This window comes from Neophocaena asiaeorientalis, unplaced genomic scaffold (assembly GCF_003031525.2).
Source record: "Neophocaena asiaeorientalis asiaeorientalis breed wild unplaced genomic scaffold, Neophocaena_asiaeorientalis_V1.1 scaffold110, whole genome shotgun sequence".
NCBI classification, from domain to species: Eukaryota; Metazoa; Chordata; class Mammalia; order Artiodactyla; family Phocoenidae; genus Neophocaena; species Neophocaena asiaeorientalis.
Genome location: NW_020175053.1, coordinates 7,732,418 through 7,753,094, shown reverse-complemented (window position 1 = coordinate 7,753,094; position 20,677 = coordinate 7,732,418). Strand labels below are relative to the sequence as shown.

Sequence of the window (20,677 nt, the reverse complement as noted above, 5' to 3'; positions counted from 1 at the left end):
AGAACTGCATCCCCCCTCCAGGCCCATGAGGAAGTGGGACGGCTGCCCTTATCCCTCTGGCTGCAACTCCCCATCCGCAAACGGGGCTGACCCCACAGACCTCCTGGGCGGCCAGAGAGACTGTGGTTAAGGGCCCAGCACTGTCACCCTCTAGGGAGGGCCCCGGGCACCTGAGTCCCGCCTTGCCCCTGTTCCCACCCCCTCGCTCCCTGCACTGGCTGGTACCCTCTTCTCTGCCCTTCTACCGCACTGCTCTGGACCTTTACAACGTGATAAACACTGGTCACTCATCAGATACTATCCCCAAGCCCTCACCTAAGCCAGCATCTACCCCCCTACTCTGTCTCTTCACGGAACATGCCCCGCTCTGAAATCATCTGCTATATGCACTCACAGACCCACAGCCCGCATGGCACAGTAAGGGCCTGGGCGTGTGGGGGTGGGGGGCGGCGGGAGCGGAGGCCATGCTGGTTCCTGCGCCTCGCTCCCCAGAGGCATCTGTGAGACGTGCCACCTGCAGCCACAGCCTGTGCCCCAGGAGCTCCCCACCCTGACTTTTCACCCCACAGATGACCTGGGCCTGCTCTGAAACTGGGCATCAGAGACTCACAGGAAGGACAACTCGGGGTCTGGCGGCATTCACTGGGCATCGTGTGGAGACCCCTGCCCCTGCTGTCCAGCCCTCTACCAGCCAAGCAGGCCACGGTGCACCTGCCCCTTCATGCTACTGTCCCCAGGCGCTCAGCTGGGCTTTTAAGATTCGGATCGGGACTCGTCCATGCCTTCAGAGAAATGTGAGGCCCTACCACCTGACCTGTGCGTGAAGTCCTGCACGTCTGGGCCCCCTGCACGGCACTCCACTCTGCAGCCGAGGCCCCGCCACTCCCGCCTCCAAACCGCGCCCTTGCTGGGCGACCAAGCAGGTCTGCGGGTGAGAATCGGAAGAGCCGGCCCTTCCCAGCAGGAACCACGTGTCTGGTGAGCCACGTCGGCACGACAGGACCAGAAAGCGAAGCAGCAGCAGGCAGCCCATGGACACGTCACACGGGACCACACCGCCCCGCGCACCACTCGGCCTGGCCATCAGGGGTGCCACGCAGACCGGTGCCTGTTTGTGCACTGCGCGGACTGCTCATCAACGCGATCGTTTATTGAGAAATACATACTCCTGCCGACCCAGGAGGCGCACAGGGGACACACAGTGGGAAAAACAGACGCAGAGTCATCTTCATGGGTTGACATCCAGTGCGGGGTTAATTACGTGAATGAGGGGACATCAGAGGTGTAGGTGCTGAGGGGAAGAGGGGGAGGGGCAGAAAGTGCAGCCAGCCGTTAGCTGACTAACGGGCAGGAAGGCCGCCCGGTGGAGGGGGCATTTTAGGAAGAACTGGACAAGCTGAGAGAGAGCAGGGTGGGGCTCCCGGGGGAGGGTCTGGGCAGAGCAGGGCCTGAGGCCTCCACAGAGGATACAGGAAGCTCACAGAGTGGGGACTGGGAGCCGTCAGGGGGGTGGTGGGTGGTGAGGGGCGGCTGGACTGTGGGGCCAGGCCCCCCGAGCAGGCTCCCCAGCTTCAACCTGTATCACCCACATGCCATTCCCTCCCCCAGAAAGGGCCCCCCAGCCCCCCAGAGTCTGACAGCTCCACCCTCAGCTGCACTGAGCCCCACGGCCCTGGAGGGCCAGGTGTCCTGGTCGCGGTGCCAGCCTAGGCTTTCATTCCACCGCTCCGGGAGCACCTGTGAGCGGCCGCCCTGAGCTAAGGCGCTGCTCTGTGAGGAGACATTGTTCAGATGTCATCCTTCACTGTGTCCCAGAAGCACCCGGCTCCTCTGGAGTCTGTGACACATGGGAAACCCTGGATGTGGCCATCAGAGTGCTCGCCTACCAGGTGGCACGCTCCCCCAAGGTCACAGTGCCCACGAGGCTCCGCCTCCCCGGCAGCAGGCCTTCGCTGACCAGCTGTGTCCGGCCCCAATGCTGGCAGGCCCTCACGACCCCAACCAGGCAGGACCCCGACCTGGGGATGGTCTCCCAGCAGCCTACCAGCCAACACCATCCCATGGGTGGGGATTATAGGTGGGTGTGAGGGCCTGAACGGACCCCACGGCTGAGAGCTGTTTAGTCACCAAGAAAGCCTCTGATCAGGGAGCAGGTGACGGTCCCAGGTGGATTTTCAACTGCCTGACAGCTTTCTATATGGCTGCCCACAAGCTCCATCAGGATAATAAAAAGATGACACTCAGTTACAATAAAATGTCAGAGAAGCCAGCTGTCAGACTCACAAGGACCCTCCCTGTGGCTGATCCCACCTATTTGGAACCATGCAGTTGGGTGTAGCCAACTCTGCAAGTCCACGTCCCCACCATGGTTACAGGACAAAGATGCAGCACAGAGTGGAGTAGGGACCACCCTCCAGGGGCCACAGGCTGTGCACAGGAACACAGGTGTTGGTCCCACAGCTGCACCCCACACATCCCCACCGCTTCTCTCCCAGGACATCCCCTTTCTTTCTCACCCGTGCCCTTTTTCTGCTAGTTGGCCATAATGAGAAACTGAAGCAGGTTAAGAAAAATAAATTCATATTTCTTTTAAAAGAAATTAACTAGCAAGGAGGTTGAATCAGTAATTAAAAACCTCCCTACAAAGAAAAGCCCTGGACCAGATGGCTTTACTGGTGAATCCTACCAAACGTTTAAAGAAGAACTAATACCAATCCTTATCAAATCCTGCCAAAAACAGGATGGACTTGAGGGGGAAGGGTAAGCTGGGACGAAGTGAGAGAGTGGCACGGACTTATAAATACTATCACATGTAAAATAGATAGCTAGTGGGAAGCAGCCGCATAGCACAGGGAGATCAGCTCGTTGCTCTGTAACCATCCAGAGGGGTGGGAAGGAGATGCAAGAGGGAGGAGATATGGGGATATATGTATATGTATAGCTTATTCACTTCGTTATAAAGCAATTATGCTCCAATGAAGATGTTAAAAAAAAAAAATCCTGCCAAAAAACTGAAGAGCAAGGAACACTTCATAACTCATTGCCTTGATACCAAAGCCAGGCAAAGATACTACAAGAAAGGAAAGCTATAGACCAATAGTTCTTACGAACATTGATATGAAAATCCTCAACAGACTTCCCTGGTGGCGCAGTGGTTAAGAATCCACCTGCCAATGCAAGAGACATGGGTTCGAGCCCAGGTCCGGGAAGATCCCACATGCCGCAGAGCGACTAAGCCCATGCGCCACAACTACTGAGCCTGTGCTCTAGAGCCCAAGAGCCACAACTACTGAAGCCCGTGAACCCAGAGCCTATGCTCTGCAACAAAGAGAAGCCACCACAATGAGAAGCCCGCACACCGCAATGAAAAGTAGCCCCCACTCGCTGCTACTAGAGAAAGCCCACACGCAGCAAGGAAGACCCAATGCAGCCAAAAATAAATTTAAAAAAATAAATTCAACAAAATACTAGCAAAACTGAATTCAACAGCACATTAGAAGAATTACACACCATTATAAATGATACAACAAAATAAATCAATTATAAAAAGTGGAATCTATTATGGCAATGCAGGGATGGCTCAATAAGAAAACCGATCAATGCAATAAACCACTTGAACAGAATGAAGGACAAAAACCATATGATCGGGGCTTCCCTGGTGGCGCAGTGGTTGGGAGTCCACCTGCCGATGCAGGGGACATGGGTTCATGCCCCAGTCCAGGAAGATCCCACATGCCACCAAGCGACTGGGCCCATGAGCCATGGCCACTGGGCTTGGGCGTCCGGAGCCTGTGCTCCGAAACGGGAGAGGCCACAACAGTGAGAGGCCCGAGTACTGCAAAAAACAAACAAACAAAAAAAACCCGTATCATGTCAACAGATGCAGAAAAAAGCATTTGACAAAATTCAACACGCTTTCATGGTAAAAGCACTCAATAAACTAAGAATAAGTGGAAACTATGCCAACATAAAATTAATACACAAAAAAATCAATGTAAATATCACACTCAATGGTGAAAAAATGGTAACTTTTCCTCTAAGATCAGGAACTAGCCAAGGATACCCACTCTTGCCACTTTTATTCAACATAGCATTGGAATTTCTAGCCAGAGCAATTAGGCAAAAAAAAGAAATAGAAGGTATCCATTTGGAAAGGAAGAAGTAAAGTTATCTCTGTTCCCAGGTGATATGATCTTATTTGTAGAACACCTTAAAGATTCTACCAAAAAACTATTAGAACTAATAAATGAATTCAGCAAAGTAGGAGGATACAAAGTCAACACACAAAAATCGGTTGCATTTCTACACACTAACAATGAACAATCTGAAATTAAGAAAAAAATTACAATAGCATCAAAAAGGCTAAAATATTTAGAAATTAACTTAGCTAAGGAGATGAAAGACTTCTTCTACAATGAAAACTATAAAACACACTGAAGGGACTTCCCTGGTGGCGTAGTGGTTAAGAATCCACCTGCCAATGCAGGGGACACGGGTTCGAGCCCTGGTCTGGGAAGATCCCACATGCCACGGAGCAACTAAGCCCGTGTGCCACAACTACTGAGCGTGCACTCTAGAGCCCATGGGACACAACTACTGAAGCCCATGCACCTAGAGCCCGTGCTCCACAACAAAGAGAAGCCACCACAGTGAGAAGCCCACGCACCACAACTAAGAGTAGCCCCCATTCTCACAACTAGAGAAAGCTTGTGTGCAGCAGCAAAGACCCAAGGCAGCCAAAAATAAATAAATAAATTTACATTTTAAATTAATTAATTAATTTAAATACATGCTGGGGCAACCAGTGGTTGAGAGTTCATCTGCCGATGCAGGGGACGTGGGTTCGTGCCCCGGTCCAGGAAGATCCCACATGCCACGGAGAGGCTAGGCCTGTGAGCCATGGCCGCTGAGCCTGCACGTCTGGACCCTGTGCTCCACAACGGGAGAGGCCACAACAGTGAGAGGTCCGCATACCGCAAGAAAAAAAAAAAAAAAAAAAAAAAACAAAAATCATGCTGAAATAAATTAAACACATAAATAAATGGAAAAACATCCCACATTCATGGATTGGGAGACAATATTATAAAGATGTGAAGATTGCCCAAAGCAGTCTACAAATCCAATGTAATACCTATCAAAATCCCAACAATAGAGGGCTTCCCTGGTGGTGCAGTGGTTGAGAGTCCACCTGCCGATGCAGGGGACACGGGTTTGTGCCCCGGTCCAGGAGGATCCCGCGTGCCATGGAGTGGCTATGACCGTGAGCCATGGCCACTGAGCTTGTGCGTCCGCAGCCTGTGCTCCGCAACGGGAGAGGCCACAATAGTGGGAGGCCCATGTACTGCCAAAAAAAAAAAAAAAAAAAAAAATCCCAACAATATTTTTGCAGAAATAGAAAAAAATCTATTTTAAAATTCATATGGAGGGACTTCCCTGGCAGATCAGTGGTTAACACTCTGTGCTTCCACTGCAGGGGGCCTGGGTTCGATCTATGGTTGGGGAACTAAGATCCCACACGCACACAGTTCGGCCAAGAAAAAAAAATCGATATGGAATCTAAGGACAAAGGATGTCCAGCCAAAACAATGATGAAAAAGAACAAAACTGGAAGACTCACACTTCCTAATTTCTAAACTTACTGCAAAGCTACAATAATCAAAACAGTGTGGTACCGACATAAAAACAGACAATAGACCAGTGGGACAGCCCATAAATAAACCCTCAAATATGTGGTCAAATGATTTTCAACAAAATTGACAAGACCATTCAATGAGGAAAGGATAGTCTTTTCAACAAATGGTTTTGGGAAAACAGGGTATACATATGCCAAAAAAACGAAGCTGGACCCTTACCTAACACCATATGCAAAAATTAACTCAAAATGGATGGAACATATAAATGTAAGAGCTAAATCTATAAAACTCTTAGAAGAACACAGAGTGAAAGCTTTATGACATTGGATTTGGCAATGATTTCTCGGATATGCCACCAACGGCATATGCAATAAATGAAAAAATAGACAAACTGGACTTTACCAAAATAAAAAAATTCTATGCATCAAAGGGCACTATCAACTACATAAGAAGTCAACCCACAGAATAGAAGAAAATATTTGCAAATCACTTTATCTGAAAAGGGATTGCTATCTAGAAGACCCAGGGAACCGCTAAAGCTTAACAACAAAAACCTGATGCAAAAACACAAAGGACTTAAGCAGCCTTAGAGGATAAACAAATGGCCAATAAACACATGAAAAGATATTCAAGGTCACTAATCAACAGGGAAATGGGCTTCCCTGGTGGCGCAGTGGTTGAGAGTCCACCTGCGGATGCAGGGGACAGGGGTTTGTGCCCTGGTCCGGGAAGATCCCACATGCTGCGGAGCGGCTCGGCCCGTGAGCCATGGCCACTGAGCCTGCGCGTCCGGAGCCTGTGCTCCGCAACGGGAGAGGCTGCAACAGTGAGAGGCCCGCGTAGGCCCGTGTACCGTAAAACAAAAAAAAACAGGGAAATGCAAATCAAAACCACAATGAGATATTGCTTCATACCAAGCAGGCTCTGCAGCAGGCAGGCCTGGGCCCAAAGCCCAGCTCTACCACTTCTCAGCAGGGCAGTTGGGGGTAGGTGGCCCCACCTCTTCACTTGTAACACAGCATCTTCCCCCAGGATGGTGGGGGTTACTGAGACAGTATGGGGTGTGCTTGGCGCAGCCTGCCCACAGGAAGAGTGTGGCAGTGTGCTCATCTTACTGTAGCCTTCCCTGCTCTACCTGGCAGCTGGCACAACCTCCTTTGTACCACCCAGGCTCTGGCAAGGCCACCGCAGCACCCCAAATGTGCCCAGAATGTGATACCTTACTCAGAAGTCAGCCCACACCTTTCCTGGGATAAGCTGCCTGAAAGACAGCTTTCCAGAAGCCCTGTCCCACAGCATGAATCCCAGACAGGCTTCTGTTGAAGCCTCCACGTAGCTTCAGCACCCCATGACCCCCACCAGTACAAGGAAGACCCTGGTGCAGGGCAGGGAGCTGCCTACCTTGATAATGACACGCTGGTCTGACTGGTCCTCTAGAATGCTGTCTGTGGGGTAGGACTCGATCTGCTGTCTGATGGCGGAGGCGATGGCTGGTACAAACGTCAGTGGGTTCAAATCCAGGTCATCACAGAGAATTTCTGAAAACATCTCAGGGGTCATCAGCTTCTCTGAAATGAGGTGAGAGGTATGGACTGATGGTGGACTGCAGGGCTTAATGTCACCGTGCTCAGCCCTGACCTCCCCCAGCCTGTCCTCCTCTGCCAACCCACCTGGATGAAGATGAGCATAAAGATGAGGACGATGGATCCTCCCAGACACGGTAAGGAGAGGAAGCACAAGACAAACACCCCGCTTCTGGCCCTCAATCCATACACACCACCCCCCTACACCTCTGGAGGTGGTCAAGACCCTATGTGCTCCCCAACCCCAGGCTCCCCGCTCCCGGGCTTAGGACTGCACGGCTCTGTTAGTTCTAACCAGTGAGCCGTCTGGGGAGGGGGGACGCAAAGGCACTTCAGAGCTGACGTGCCACTTCCTCCCCTCTTCCAACCCAGGCAACCAGGGAAGCTCACGTGGAAACACAGGGCGAAGATGGCCTCAGAGGAAACCAACGTTGCCAACACCCTGACTCGGACTTCTAGCCTCCAGAACTGGGAGGAGATAAAACCTGCTGTTATGCCCCCCCAGGCTGTGGGACTTTGTCACCGCGGCCCGAGCTAACACAGGTTCCTTCCAGACAAGCCACTTGGAAGCCAGCGTCCACTGGAAGACGGAGCAGGTGCATGTCTATCCACCACTTCCCCCACAGTGGAAATCCCTCAGAGATCACCTGGGGCTGCGTGTGGCTTTTTACAACCCCCCACTGAGTTTCTGACTCTGTGGGCAGCACACGCACTCAACAAGGCGACAGCATGGGGGTGGGTACGGATCCTGGATCCTGGAGATCCAGGCCTCAGGGGTGAGCTTCATGGGGACTGTCCACTACTGGCCGGACTACAGCAAGGTCCTGTGCAGTCAACTGTTTTCCCCAGACCTGCCCTTTCTCATAACCCAAACTTCAATGACCACGTGCCAAACTGGGATGAGCCACAGAGAAGGGAAAGCAAAGAGTGAATTCCCGGGTTTCCCTGGTGGCGCAGTGGTTTAAGAATCCACCTGCCAATGCAGGGGACACAGGTTCAAGCCCTGGTCCGGGAGGATCCCACGTGCCGTGGAGCAACTAAGCCTTGCGCCACAACTACTGAGCCTGCGCTCTAGAGCCCGCAAGCCACAATTACTGAGGCTGCATGCTACAACTACTGAGGCCCACACACCTAGAGCCCATGCTCCGCAACAAGATAAGCCACTGCAATGAAAAGCCTGTGCACTGCAACGAAGAGTAGACCCCGCTCTCTGCAACTAGAGAAAGCCCGCACGCAACAATGAAGACCCAATGCAGCCAAAAATAAAAATAAGTAAAATAAATAAATTTATATATATATATATAAAAAGAATGAATTCCCTCACAAGCACTCGGCATGATTCCATCTTCAAGAACGGGGTCTGCTGGGACTTCCCTGATGGTGCAGTGGCTAAGAATCTGCCTGCCAATGCAGAGGACACAGGTTTGAGCCCTGGTCCGGGAAGATCCCACATGCGGCAGAGCAACTAAGCCCGTGCGCCACAACTACTGAGCCTAAGCTCTAGAGCCCGTGAGCCAAAACTACTGAGCCTGTGTGCCACAACTACTGAAGCCCACATGCCTAGAGCCCGTGCTCTGTAATGAGAAGCCACCACAATGAGAAGCCCACACACTGCAATGAAGAGTAGCCCCCGCTCACTGCAACTAGAGAAAGCCCGCACGCAACAAAGAAGGAAGGAAGGGAGGAAGGGAGGAAGGAAGAAAAGAAAGAAATAACTAACTAAATAAATAGAATGAGGTCTGTTTAACAGACAACTGACCCCACTATTTCACTAGCCCAGAAGAAGAGCTAGAGACCAACCCTCCTCACAGCACCATTGTGCCAGACCTGAACACTCAGCCAGCCTACTATTGATAACGCATACATCCAGTTTTGGAGAAGCAGCAGGAAGCTAAGGTGCTCAGGCCAAGCATCCTATGAGTATATTGTGCAGATGATTTTAAAAATTAACTTTTTTAGTCTATGATCGTTGTAGATTCAGATGCTGCCTTGATTACTGCAGCTCCACACCAAGTCTTGGGATTAGGAAGACTCATTCCTCCTACTTTCTTCTTTTCCAAAATTGCTTTAGCTACTCTAGTTCCTTTGCCTTTCCATTGAAATTTTAGAATAATTTTGTCTAAATCTACAAAATGTCTTGCTGGGATTTTCAAAGAAATTGCTTATAAACTTGCATATTAAAAGGGAAGAGATATGGAAATACATGTATATGTATAACTGATTCACTTTGTTATAAAGCAGAAACTAACACACCATTGTAAAGCAATTATACGCCAATAAAAATGAAAAAAAATAAACTTGCATATTATTTTAGGGAGAATTAACATCTTGACTCTTCTGATCCATGAACATAGTTGTCTGTCCATTTATTCAGATCTCCTTTAATTACTTCCATCAGTGCTTTATAGTTTTCAGCATACAAAATGTTTCCTGAAACAAACTATATGTTTGTAAGATTTACACCTTTTTTCTTAACTGAGTAACTCTAAATAATAACATATTTTTATACTGGACATTTGAGTGTCCACGTGTTCACTGACAGTGTATAATGTATAGAAATACAATTGACTTTTGCATGTTTATTTTGGGTCTTGTGACTTTGCTAAGACTCAGTTATTAGTTCTAGCAGGTTTTTTTGGTAGGTCTCTTGAGATTTTCTATGTAGATAATCATGCCATCTACAAATAAAGACAGTTTTATTTCTTCCTTTCTGAAGCGTATGTTTTTTATATCATTTTCCTGCCTTATTACACTGGCTAGTACTTCCAGCACTATGTCATCTATTCCCAATTTCTTGAGTTTTTATCAAGAACAAGTGCTGGATTTTGTTAAATGCTTTTTTTGTATCAATTGATATAATCAAGGGATTTATTTATCTTTTCTAGTCTGTTAATATGATGGATCACACTGACTGATTTTCAAACAATGAACCAGGTTTGCATTCCAGGATTTGAACCCAAAGCCCACACCCTCCAAATCTACTCCACAGTGCTCTGAATGTCACAATCAGAGTCCAGGGTCCCCCTGATGGGCAGCAGGCAGGAAACAAGACTGTGTGCAAGACGGTGGGTTGGCCACCACATACCGTTCATGTTCCAGGTAAAGGCGTCCCGCAGCTTCTGCCCATCTATCTCCATGTCCAGTCGGATGGGAACCAGCACCTCGGGCTGGGACGCATTCTCATGGATCACAGCTGGGTCGTGGTCGTCAAAGCTGGAAGGGAGGCAGCAGCATGCTCAGCAAGGGGGGCTGAGGTCCCTGCACCCAGGGCCTCCCTCTCTGCACCACTGGTCACTGTGACCTAACCAGAGGGGAAACCCTGCTTCTTACAGGGACTTGTCCACTATGGGCTGAATCGGCAGAGACAGTGCCAGCAGGGGTCCACGCTAATGGACACGTGGGATGGGAGGGGAGATGCTGACTTGGGCAGCAGGACAAGATGGAGATGTCCGAAGTAAGGGAGATTTAAGCCCCAAAGCAGGTAGGACTTTCCCAGGAAACTGTAGGAAAGGAAGGGTACTCCCAAAAGTGGAAGCCCTTGAGCAAAGGCCGAGGAGCAGGAGAGTCAAGAGCTGCTGAGGGAAGGAGGGGTGCAGATGGGGCGGGGGAGCAGTGGGAGGATGCTGGGAAGCCACAGGGGTCCAAGTGCCCACAGTTCTCCATCTCCAGCCTCGACCCCGAGGGAGCCCCAGGAAGACTGAGAGCAAGGCAGTTCTGTGCTTACACCTGCATTTTAGGAAGACGAAGCGGGAAGATACGGGGTAAGGGTGGGCGCAGGAAACCCAAGGGTGGAATACCGAGGGTTGAGAACTGTTCTCAGAGAGCTGGGGGCACAGATGACAAATAAACAAACAAATGAGGAAAACACCCCCCTCTCCCCGCCCAGACACGAATGCTCTAGGACAGAGTGGCCATTCTAAAAGGGGAGGACCACTCTGAGAAGTGACATTCAAACAGAGATGGGGAGGGAGAAGAAGGAAGGGGGAGGAGGGAAGGAGGAGGGAGAAAGGGATGAGCCTGCAGATGCTGGCAGGAAGTGAGGGATTTGCGAGGGCAGGAGTGCCTGGGCAGCTGAAGAGCACTGAGGAGGCCACTGTGCCTGAGGTGAAGGGCAGCAGGAGCCGGGGCCAGAGAGCGGCAGCCACCACCAGGACCCTGTCACGTGGATGCTGGTGTGACGGGGCATCTAGAGGACCTGCCCTGGGTGAAGGGGCACACGCCCAGTGGGGAGCTGGCCAAGGGTGGTCGGATTCTGGACACTTGGAGAGCTGAGCAAGTAGAATTTGTGGAGACTGGCTCTATGCTGTGAGAAGGAGGAAGGGTTCCAGGATTGTGGCCCAAGCACAGGAAGGACGGGATTGCTGTGTCCTGGGCTAGAGAAGCCTGCAGGCAGCCTGTGCTGGAGGTGGCTGGGGCGGCATTCAGAGGACAGCTTAGTGGGCAGGAGCTTGAAAAATGGCCCCCCAGAGACATCTATGTCCTAAGTCTTGGAACCTGTGACTGTCACCTTACAGAGCAAAAAAGGAGAGGGAGCCTTGTCCAAGTGGGCCCTAAATTACATCACAAGTGTCCTCACAAGAAAGAGAGGGAAAGGGAGTTCCCTGGTGGCCTAGTGGTTAGGATTCCAGGTTTTCACTGCGGTGGCCCAGGTTCAATCCCTGGTCAGGGAACTGAGATCCTGCAAGCCACGCGGCATGGCCAGAAAAAAAAAAGAGAGAGTGACAGAGAAAGAGAGGGAGATTTCACACACACAGAGGAGGCCATGTGACCAGGGAGGAAGAGACTGGAGTGATGCTGCCACGAGCCAAGGAACGTGGCAGCTGCCAGCAGCTGGAAGGGACCCTGGAGGGAGCAGGGCCTGGCAACACCTTGATTCCGGCCCAGTGAAACTCCCTGCCTCTGGAACTGTGTGAGAATAAACTTGTGTTGCTTCAAGCCACCCAGTTTGTGGCGTTCTGTTCTGGCACCACGGGCAACTAAGCATCGAGTCATGTGGATGGCAGAGTAAAGGTCCAGGGACTGCACCCAGGAACGTTACCTGAGGAGCTGGGGGTGAGCGCAGGCAGAGCCAGGCTGGACCACGCAGAGGCCAGTCATGCTGGATGCTGAGGGAGACCAGCCCCAAGGATGAGCAGTGCAGAGTTTCTGGGACAGGAGGTCAAAGCAGAGCGTTTTTCTGGGGAGGAGGAAACTAAAACATGCTGGAGGACCTCGGTGGAGTCAGAGAGCGAGGCCCACTCACCATAGCGGGAACGTCCTCTTCTTGTCCCGGCCCATGCGGTTCCTGTTGATGGTGGTGGAGCAGGGCACGGCGTCCAGGTGGTGGGAGCTGTTGGGCAGGGTGGGTACCCACTGGCTGTTCCTCTTAGCCTTCTGTTCCCTGGGAGACATGGAAATACCTCCGCTCAGTCTACGAGCCGAAACTGCCCACCAGGCATCAGGTCGTGGTCAATGGATGCCCACTGCGCCCCTGCTGGGCCCCAGGTCCCAATGGGGACCTCTGTGCACCCCAGACTCCGCGGGTGTCTATTCCCTAGGCTCCCACCAGCACCTGCTCCTGGGTTAGGGGAGGTGCAGAGGCGCCCCAGCCCAGTGCCTCAGCCATGACCCAACATGCTACATGCTGACCCAACGTGCTATAGCCGCACGGAAGCACAGTCCCTTCTGCCAGGAGGGGACTGTACAAGAAGGCTGCCCAGTAGAGCAGCCCTGGAGCAAAGGCTTAAATGCTGAGTCACGGTTCATGGGTGGAGAGGAGAGCATTTCAGGAAGAACACAGAGGGCAGCAGGGCTGGAGACACAGAGAGGGTCCTGATTACAGGGGCTGGCGTGCTCTGCAGGAAACGGATGCACTCAGCAGGTGGCTGTGAGTCGCTGGAGGTTTGAAGCAGCCAGAGACTCAGACTGTTATTTTAGACATGCAGTCCAGGCTGAGACAGACTAGGCAATGGCTCTGGCCTCTGGGCCTTCAGACCAGTAGAAGTGAGAAGACACATTGGTAAATACTCTCTAGAAAATGATGCTCAAAGTAATCCAAGGAACCCATGTCCCAAAAGAGCTCACTCTTCTCTCCAAATTACAAGTTGCTTTTACTACTAGGAAAGTACCAAAAGCTGACCTACAGGAGTGGGTGGGCTCCCACCTTGCTCTGCGAGCCCCTTCATCACCCTCGGGCTGTGTCCCTAGTAACCTGGGAGCAACGTGAGGGCAGCAACTGTACGTAACTCACCTTTCCATCCCCAACCTCTGTACCATGTCACCTTCATGATTTTCCGTAACCGCATCACTTGAAACAATGGCCTGCCCCCCCCGCCTTAGTGCTCCCGCCATCTCATGCACCTAAACTTTGCATGTTTTCTTGAAAGCTGAAAGCGTCACGCAGGTATTCTGCACGTCTCGCTCATGTGAGACAGGTTTCGGGTTGCTGCAGGGTCTACTTACCCACAACACATCGTGTAACCCCAGACTATTTGGGTGTCTGCATCTTTGCTCACACAGCCTTTCCCTGAGGCAGGACACTCAAGGGGCTCCCTAGTTCCCTTTATAATTCACATGCCACCAATAATAGCATCTCTGTACCTATAATGGTTTTTGTTTACGGTATAAATTATTTCCCTGGGACAAATTCCCAGGGGTGGAATTAATAGATCAGAGACCAACAAAAAACTTTGGGGCCGCAATGCCTGAGGCAGAGCCGCCATGGTGGGCGTGAGTGTGCCCACTCCATGATGCCCTCCCCGGTTCTTTATGTTGCTAGTTATTTTTTTATTCTGCATTTTTAAAATCACACCCAAGAACAAACATCATTCCGTGTTTGTTTACTCCTATGCTTCAGTGTGGATCACACTTTACCTATTTGTCTACGTAAAATAGAGAAATACTTGGGGTATCCAAGTTTTTCTTATAAATCTAAATGAACAAACTCTACAAGGTAGCAACTTCCCAATTTCTTCCGTTTAACTGTTAATGTAAATGCTCTTTCAAAGGATCTACGTTGATACGTTCAAATCTATTGTTTGTTTTTTTTGTGAGTTGATCTGGGCCGCTAATTGTTCTGACAGATTAGTGAATCCCACGTTCAAAGCATTCTTAATGACTCTCCAGAACCCAAGACTTGACTTATGTTTCTTAGAAATTCCAAAGTCAGAAAAAACTTCGAAGCCTGGCTAAGACGATCTGTAAACACAGTGGGTAAACTGCTGAAAAGTATTTTGGCTCCAGGGCATGAGAAAAATATCCGTGGGTGTCCCGAGAGCGAGCCAAGCACAGGGGTACAGTACCTGAGGTAGGTGGGGGGTTCCGTGCTGATGGATACGGCCTTGTACTTCTCATCGTTGCCATCCAGAATCTCTTCCACCTCGGAGGCTTTTAACAGAGTTACGCTGGTGGCCAGGGTCGTGTATCCATGATCTGCAACCAGAGATGCGGCTGCGGTCACCCTGCGGGAGGGCAGTGAGCAGCAGCAGCCAGGAGATGCAGCGCACTGAGGTCCTCACATGCAGGAGGTGGGAAAGCGGGTGTCAACCTCACTACTGCCCAATGCTGGCCTCTTCCAAAGGGGCGGTCTGGACCCTGGCTTTCTCTAGAGGCCCTCCCGGGTCAGCACTCCCTGGATGGACGGGGACTAACGTGTCCCGGGAGGAGCACTGGCTCCAGGCACAGAGGACGCCCATGGGCAGCTCAGCCCACAGGGCCTCTCGGGGAAAGGAAGGCTCCAGAGTGACACCGCCAGTGGGAAGAGGTCTGACACCGCTGCAGTCCACGACACGAAGCAAGGTGGAGATGAAATGAGGGATGAGAAACATTTTTCTTTTAAAACAAGAGCCCAGAGAGTTGGAAAGAGCTGCTGTACACCAAACAGGAATTCCTGGCCCAGCGCCAGTGGATGCGAGCTGCCCGGGAGCAGGGAGTTCTAGGCAGTTAGAACACAGCTCGCCTAGGAAGCCTGGTGGAGAGACAGATGGTTACAGGAAAGAGTCTCCCGAGCACGAGGCCAAAGAGTCGCCAAGGCTTCCAAGGGGCAAGCGCAGCTGGGGACGCACTGGTTAGTGACTGGAGCTCCACTGGGGCGGAGGGAGGACCAGGGAGGCTTTGGAAAGCGCGGGAGGGAGTGGAAAAGTTACAGCAGCGCATAGAAAAGCAGCTCCGGCTCCTGCATTAAAAGAACATGATAGACGAGACCAACGCAGGGCCTACAGACATACCGGCACGGGACAGACTGTAAAGCGCACATGCACACACGCAGGGATGCAGGCACACGCACGCAAACGGGCACACGCACGCAAACGGGCGACGCGCACGCACGCAGGCTCACACACACACGAGGCCCGGGCCAGCTCCGCCAGGCAGCCCTGCCAAAGAGAAGGCAGCTTCGACCAAGCCCAGAGGCACAGGGCCTCTCCCCAGCTCAGAGGTGAGGAGCACCCTCTGCCCGCCCTCCCGGGTCGGGTGGCAGCGCCCCACAGCCCCAAGCGGGACATGCACACGAGCGCCAGCGGACCGACTGCCAGAACCAAGTGCCACACGATGGATGTGCGCTGGGAAGCGAAGCGGTGAAAGCCCGAGGGGAGAGGTGGCTGGGGCGGCCCCCCGCCGCCCGGGCGCATGGAGGGTGACGATGGCAACACGCCGGCGGCAGATGGTAGAGCATCACAGCATTCCTAAAACGTTTTCAGACCAGCGGTCTTCACAACACCCTCTCCGCCCTGGCCCCGCCCCCTCCACCCACCGCGCCCGCTGCCAACACCTGACCCTGACCGACCCTGACCGACCCTGACGGAGGACCACCCGCTCCAGGGGGCCCCCAGGACACTCCGCCACCCTAAGGTCAGGGCTGCCGTGAAGACGCTCCGGAGTGAAAACGTTTTATCTTCATGACATAAGCGAGTGGTTTTGAAACAGGTTTACAAACCCTCGTGAAGACGCACCCTTAGTGTTAGGTTTTGTTTTTTTACCATGTGACGATGCAACTATTTTCTTCCTCTCTTCCACAGTGGCTAGTCGCCTCCAGAGCGAGGGGTATCTCTTGTACAGAGAACCTCGGAACATACGGAGGTAGTTTCCCACCTATGAGTAAAGCGAGAAGGCTCATTATGAGGGTCGCAGCTCCTCGAGGAAGGGGAGGGCCCTGGCTCAGAGGCTCTGCTGGATGAGTGACAGACAAACACACCTCGACTTGGCCCCCAGGCCTCCAGGCGCCAGGCTTCCAGCAGCAGTAAAAATACATTCTGCTGACATCAGGGGTTCAACAGCAGTTCGTATCTGGCCTACATCTGTTCCTCTGGTAGGGGTAATAACATCTGCATCCTGACGACAGGACCAAATTCAGAAAGGCCTGACCAGACACTGGGGAGGCAGGCCCCCCGAGCTCACTAAGCAGCTCGATGTGATTCTGATTTTGGACTAAGGATCTCTGGCACTTTCCAGAAATGCAAGGCCTCTCTGACTTTCTTTTATCTTAAGACTTTGATATTTTTACGATGTAATAAAGACCAAAAAGGTCTTTTAATTTTAGACAGATGCAGGATAATTTCCCCCATGGCCTTTGTTGCTTTGTTTAGTAACAAAACTCAAACCAGAAATACCAAAGGAATTTTCCAAAGAGTTTAAAATGCACTTACCAGCAATCCTCAGATTGCTATATAAATCATTACTGCCCCAAACAATAGCTTCAGTTTGCCTGTACCAAATACTCGGAAGTACGACTTACTTGATGAAAAGAAATCTAGTCCTAAAGTTTTTATAAAGAAACTCCATTGTTTCACTGACTTTTCAAAAACGAACACTTGAGTCACATGGCCAGGGACAGCAGGTGGACTGGGTGCTGGCTCCACCTGTGACCAGGCATCACTTCCCTTTTCTGGGTCTCCCTGCTTCCCTGTCAGATGTTCATCAGCTGTGAGGTTCACCCACAAAGGACCACTTCTACTACTTTCCCACTTACCTACCCCATTATAGTATATTTATTTTTAAAAAGTTTCTCCATTTTTCATGAATCAAAGATTTACATGATGCCCAACCAGGGCTGCCGAACAGTGCAAGAGAAAGTGGCCACAGGGTCACTGGTGCTCCCCACTGCAGGCACAGACCCATGCGAGATATTTGGCTTGAGTGTGGTTACCATCCAAGGGTAAACACATAGTTTCCATCAGGTTTTTGAAAAGACACTGACTATAATGCCCCCACTACTACTTTGCAGGTCCTGCAGACCTCCCACACTCCTAGGCCCTTCCCAAGGCCCCTTCAGAACTTAGGAGACCAGGCCTGCCTTCCTGGGTTTTCCCTGAACCAGCCTTTGCCACCTCTGGACCCAGGTTTCCCAAATGGAAAACCAAGGTGTGGTTATGGGGATTTCCTAGGATCCTCTCAGCAGTGACTCTGGCGTGGTGACAACGGCTGCCTGCAGATGGCAGGAGAAGGGTGACACGCTCACTGCACCTGTGGATGCCCTCCCAAGGCTGCTACACCCAAGTGTGTGGGGGCGCTGAGGGTGCTGCTCTGGCGGGCCCACCTCTCTGAATATGGTGCCTGTTTGCCAAGGGCAAGGGGCCTGGGGGTCATCCACCCAATGCTGTCAGAGGAGCTGCTGCTTATCAGTAGACAGCACTCTGACCTTGAACCCCTCCCAGGCCTCCCAAGGCCTGATGATTGTTAAGCCAGGCCCCAGAAAGCAAACTGCCTCTCCCTTCTCCCATGTGGTCTCTATATACTGCATCTCAGGACAAACGTTCTCACTCAACAGGGCTGAAAGAGAAGACTGCAGTTAGCTGTCTAGAATCTAAAATGTGCTAAGGGGAAGATCTTAGAGACCATCTAGTCTAAGCATCTCATTACATACATGAGAAAAGTGACACACAGGCAGAGCTGGAACCAGGCCTCCTGACATTCTGCCCACCTGGCTGTGGGCTCCACCTTGATTTTCAAAAGTACCACCGACTCAGGGTCAATGCTAAACTGACTGCTCTTCCTGCCCGTTAGATCAGGTAAAGGTTTCTTTCTTTCCTTTTTTTTTCTTAAATTAACTAATAATTTATTTTTGGCTGCACTGGGTCTTCGCTGCTACGTGCAGGCTTTCTCTAGTGGCAGTGAGCAGGGCCTACTCTTCGTTGTGGTGCATGGACTTCTCATTGCGGTGGCTTCTCTTGTTGCAGAGCACAGGCTCTAGGCGCGTGGGCTTCAGTATTTGCAGCACATGAGCTCAGTAATTGTGGCTCGCAGGCTCTAGATCGCAGGCTCAGTAGTTGTGGCTCATGGGCTTAGTTGCTCCGCAGCATGTGGGATATTCCCGGACCAGGGCTCAAACCCATGTCCCCTGCACTGGCAGGCGGATTCTTAACCACAGCGCCACCAGGGAAGTCCCAGGTAAAGGTTTCTTTAAACAACCTGTCCATCATCACAAACTGAAACTCCTCCACTGCCTTTGTGCCCACCGGCCAATGAGGACCATTCTGAGCTATGGCAGATGGCAGGCACTGGCTCCTCTCCTCAGCACAGCTAGCTTTGAAGAGTATTTTTGTGATGACATGAAAAATGTGTTGCATCCTGCCCCTTGTGTTTTACAAAAACTGGTGAAAAAAGGAATCATTAAGGTTCTGATGCTACTGAAAACACTGGGCTCATAACTCAATACAACTCAGACAAGTCAGGAATCACAGGGAGTCCTGGAAGCCTCAGTGTGACCATCATGAGGCTTAATTCATTCACACTATGTTCAATTGTGATGGAAAAAAAAACACTGTGGGGGAAAAAAAGAAAAAAAAAAAAGGAATGAAATGTCTAATACTGAAAACTGCTACAAGGAGAAGCAACCGCTGGCATTTGTAACTGCTTTAACTCTCCAAGATCTGCACTTAGCTCATTACATGAGGAAGACACTACTGCTTGGTGTTCGCACATCTAAATTGCATATCCATAATTGAAAAATATATGTGTATGTGCATGTACACACACAGACCTGGGACTGCCAAAAAGACTAGTTTGAGGCAATCTGGAAAAACTTAATGTACTTGGTATAAACTACCAGTGAAGAACCAGTTGTAGGGTTCTCCTAAAGTCAGTCATCCACATGATTCAACAAAGTGCTGAAAAGTCACTTTCAGTTAAGGATTAAAGCATAAGGCTCTTTCCCCTGTACTAACTCGGAGTTAGTTCAAGATATCCGAAGTGTCAAGCGCTTCCGAATTGCTGATAGATCTAACTCGGGGGTTGCGGCCTTAGCCATCCAAAAGCAAGTATCCTCCTCCCAACCTGTTTCCTCACTGGTAATCAAAGGTCAGAACAACTCCCCGCCCACCTCAAAGTTCACGAACACGAAGGGAGTGAGCCCTCACCAAGCCCCGTGTTTCGAACATACGATTTCAGGATCCCAGCTCCAGCAGTGTGGGACGGGTGCGCGTGAGGGGTACAACATCTCCCCCCACGTGTCGCAAGAGATAACACCCCGTTTCTATGTGTCCGGCTGGAGCAGTGGAACTCAGCGTGGTCCCGTGGCCCCGTGGCCCCGGGACGCCGCAGCCCTGGCAGCCGGGGGAGTCCGCGACTCCGCAACACCGGTGGGTGAACCGAGCGCGGGGCTGGGGCCTGCTCAACCACGCCCCGGTCAAACCGCGCCCCCAGACACAGACAGACCACGCCCCACTGGCCGGCCGCGCACGCGCGCGCCCGCCCGTCCGCCGCGATGAATGGAGACGCGCGTTCCCGGCGCGCAGACCCGCCCCGAGGCTCCCGCGGGGACCAGGCCGGCCCGGGGCCCGGAGAGAGAGAGGACGCGCCTTGGGCTACCTCAGAGCCGATCATGTAGAACTCGCCGTCGTCTTCTAGCTGGAACTTGACAGGCTTCTGCCCGAAGGTCTTGCTCAGCGCCATCATCATCATTGCGGCGGCAGAGTCGGGCGGCCACGATCGGGCTGCGAGGGTCAGGAGGGCTGAGGCGGGGCCGGGGCGCGCCGAGCCTAGGGAAGCCGAAGCCGGAGGCGAAGGGCTGGCCGAGCCGGGCCAGGTGCTTGCGCCGCCGCCGGGCTTCTCCACCGCCGCAGCAGACGACGACCAGGCCGCACTCAGTGCGCAGGCGCGGGCGTTGACGCTGACGCGCGCGCCGCTGCCGCCCAAACAAAAGGCCGAGCGCGCCCCCGCGTGCCCCTTAAAGGAGTCTCGACACGTTTCTCTTCCTCCCAGGCCGCCTCCCAAGTGGAGGTACCAGAGAAAATTTCTCACGGACAGAAATAGCAACCGCGGCCCTGACTCAGACGGTGGTCTTCCCAGTCTCACAGCTGGGACTGTAACTCAGCCCAGTGAGGAGGAACGAGGCGAGGCCTGAAGGCCTGGAGGAGGCCAGAAGCACATATGCCTCAGTTTCCTCGGCCCAAGAACTCAGTGCAGCTGAGCGGATAGGAGGGCTCAGGGACCACTATCCCAGCTCCGGGCCCACACTGTTCCTGTGGCTTTGGGGATGGGGTTGGCAGG

General features: G+C 52.1%; 1 protein-coding gene across 3 annotated transcripts in view; it reads right to left on the bottom strand.

The window, feature by feature from the left end:
* SMARCB1 (SWI/SNF related BAF chromatin remodeling complex subunit B1) overlaps positions 1-20,677 on the bottom strand; it is a 27,503-nt gene extending 6,826 nt beyond the window's left edge. The window contains exons 1-6 of one of the 3 annotated variants that reach the window (XM_024763799.1): positions 19,997-20,677; positions 16,144-16,282; positions 14,497-14,626; positions 12,459-12,596; positions 10,302-10,429; positions 7,035-7,201 (exon numbers count right to left, since the gene is read on the bottom strand). In XM_024763799.1, the coding sequence (XP_024619567.1) occupies positions 7,035-7,201; positions 10,302-10,429; positions 12,459-12,596; positions 14,497-14,626; positions 16,144-16,282; positions 19,997-20,089 (795 nt within the window). In that variant the 5' untranslated portion in view covers positions 20,090-20,677. Of the gene's footprint in view, positions 1-7,034; positions 7,202-10,301; positions 10,430-12,458; positions 12,597-14,496; positions 14,627-16,143; positions 16,283-19,545; positions 19,760-19,996 lie in introns of those variants that run through there. The other 2 variants (XM_024763800.1, XM_024763801.1) reach the window with 2 other exon arrangements.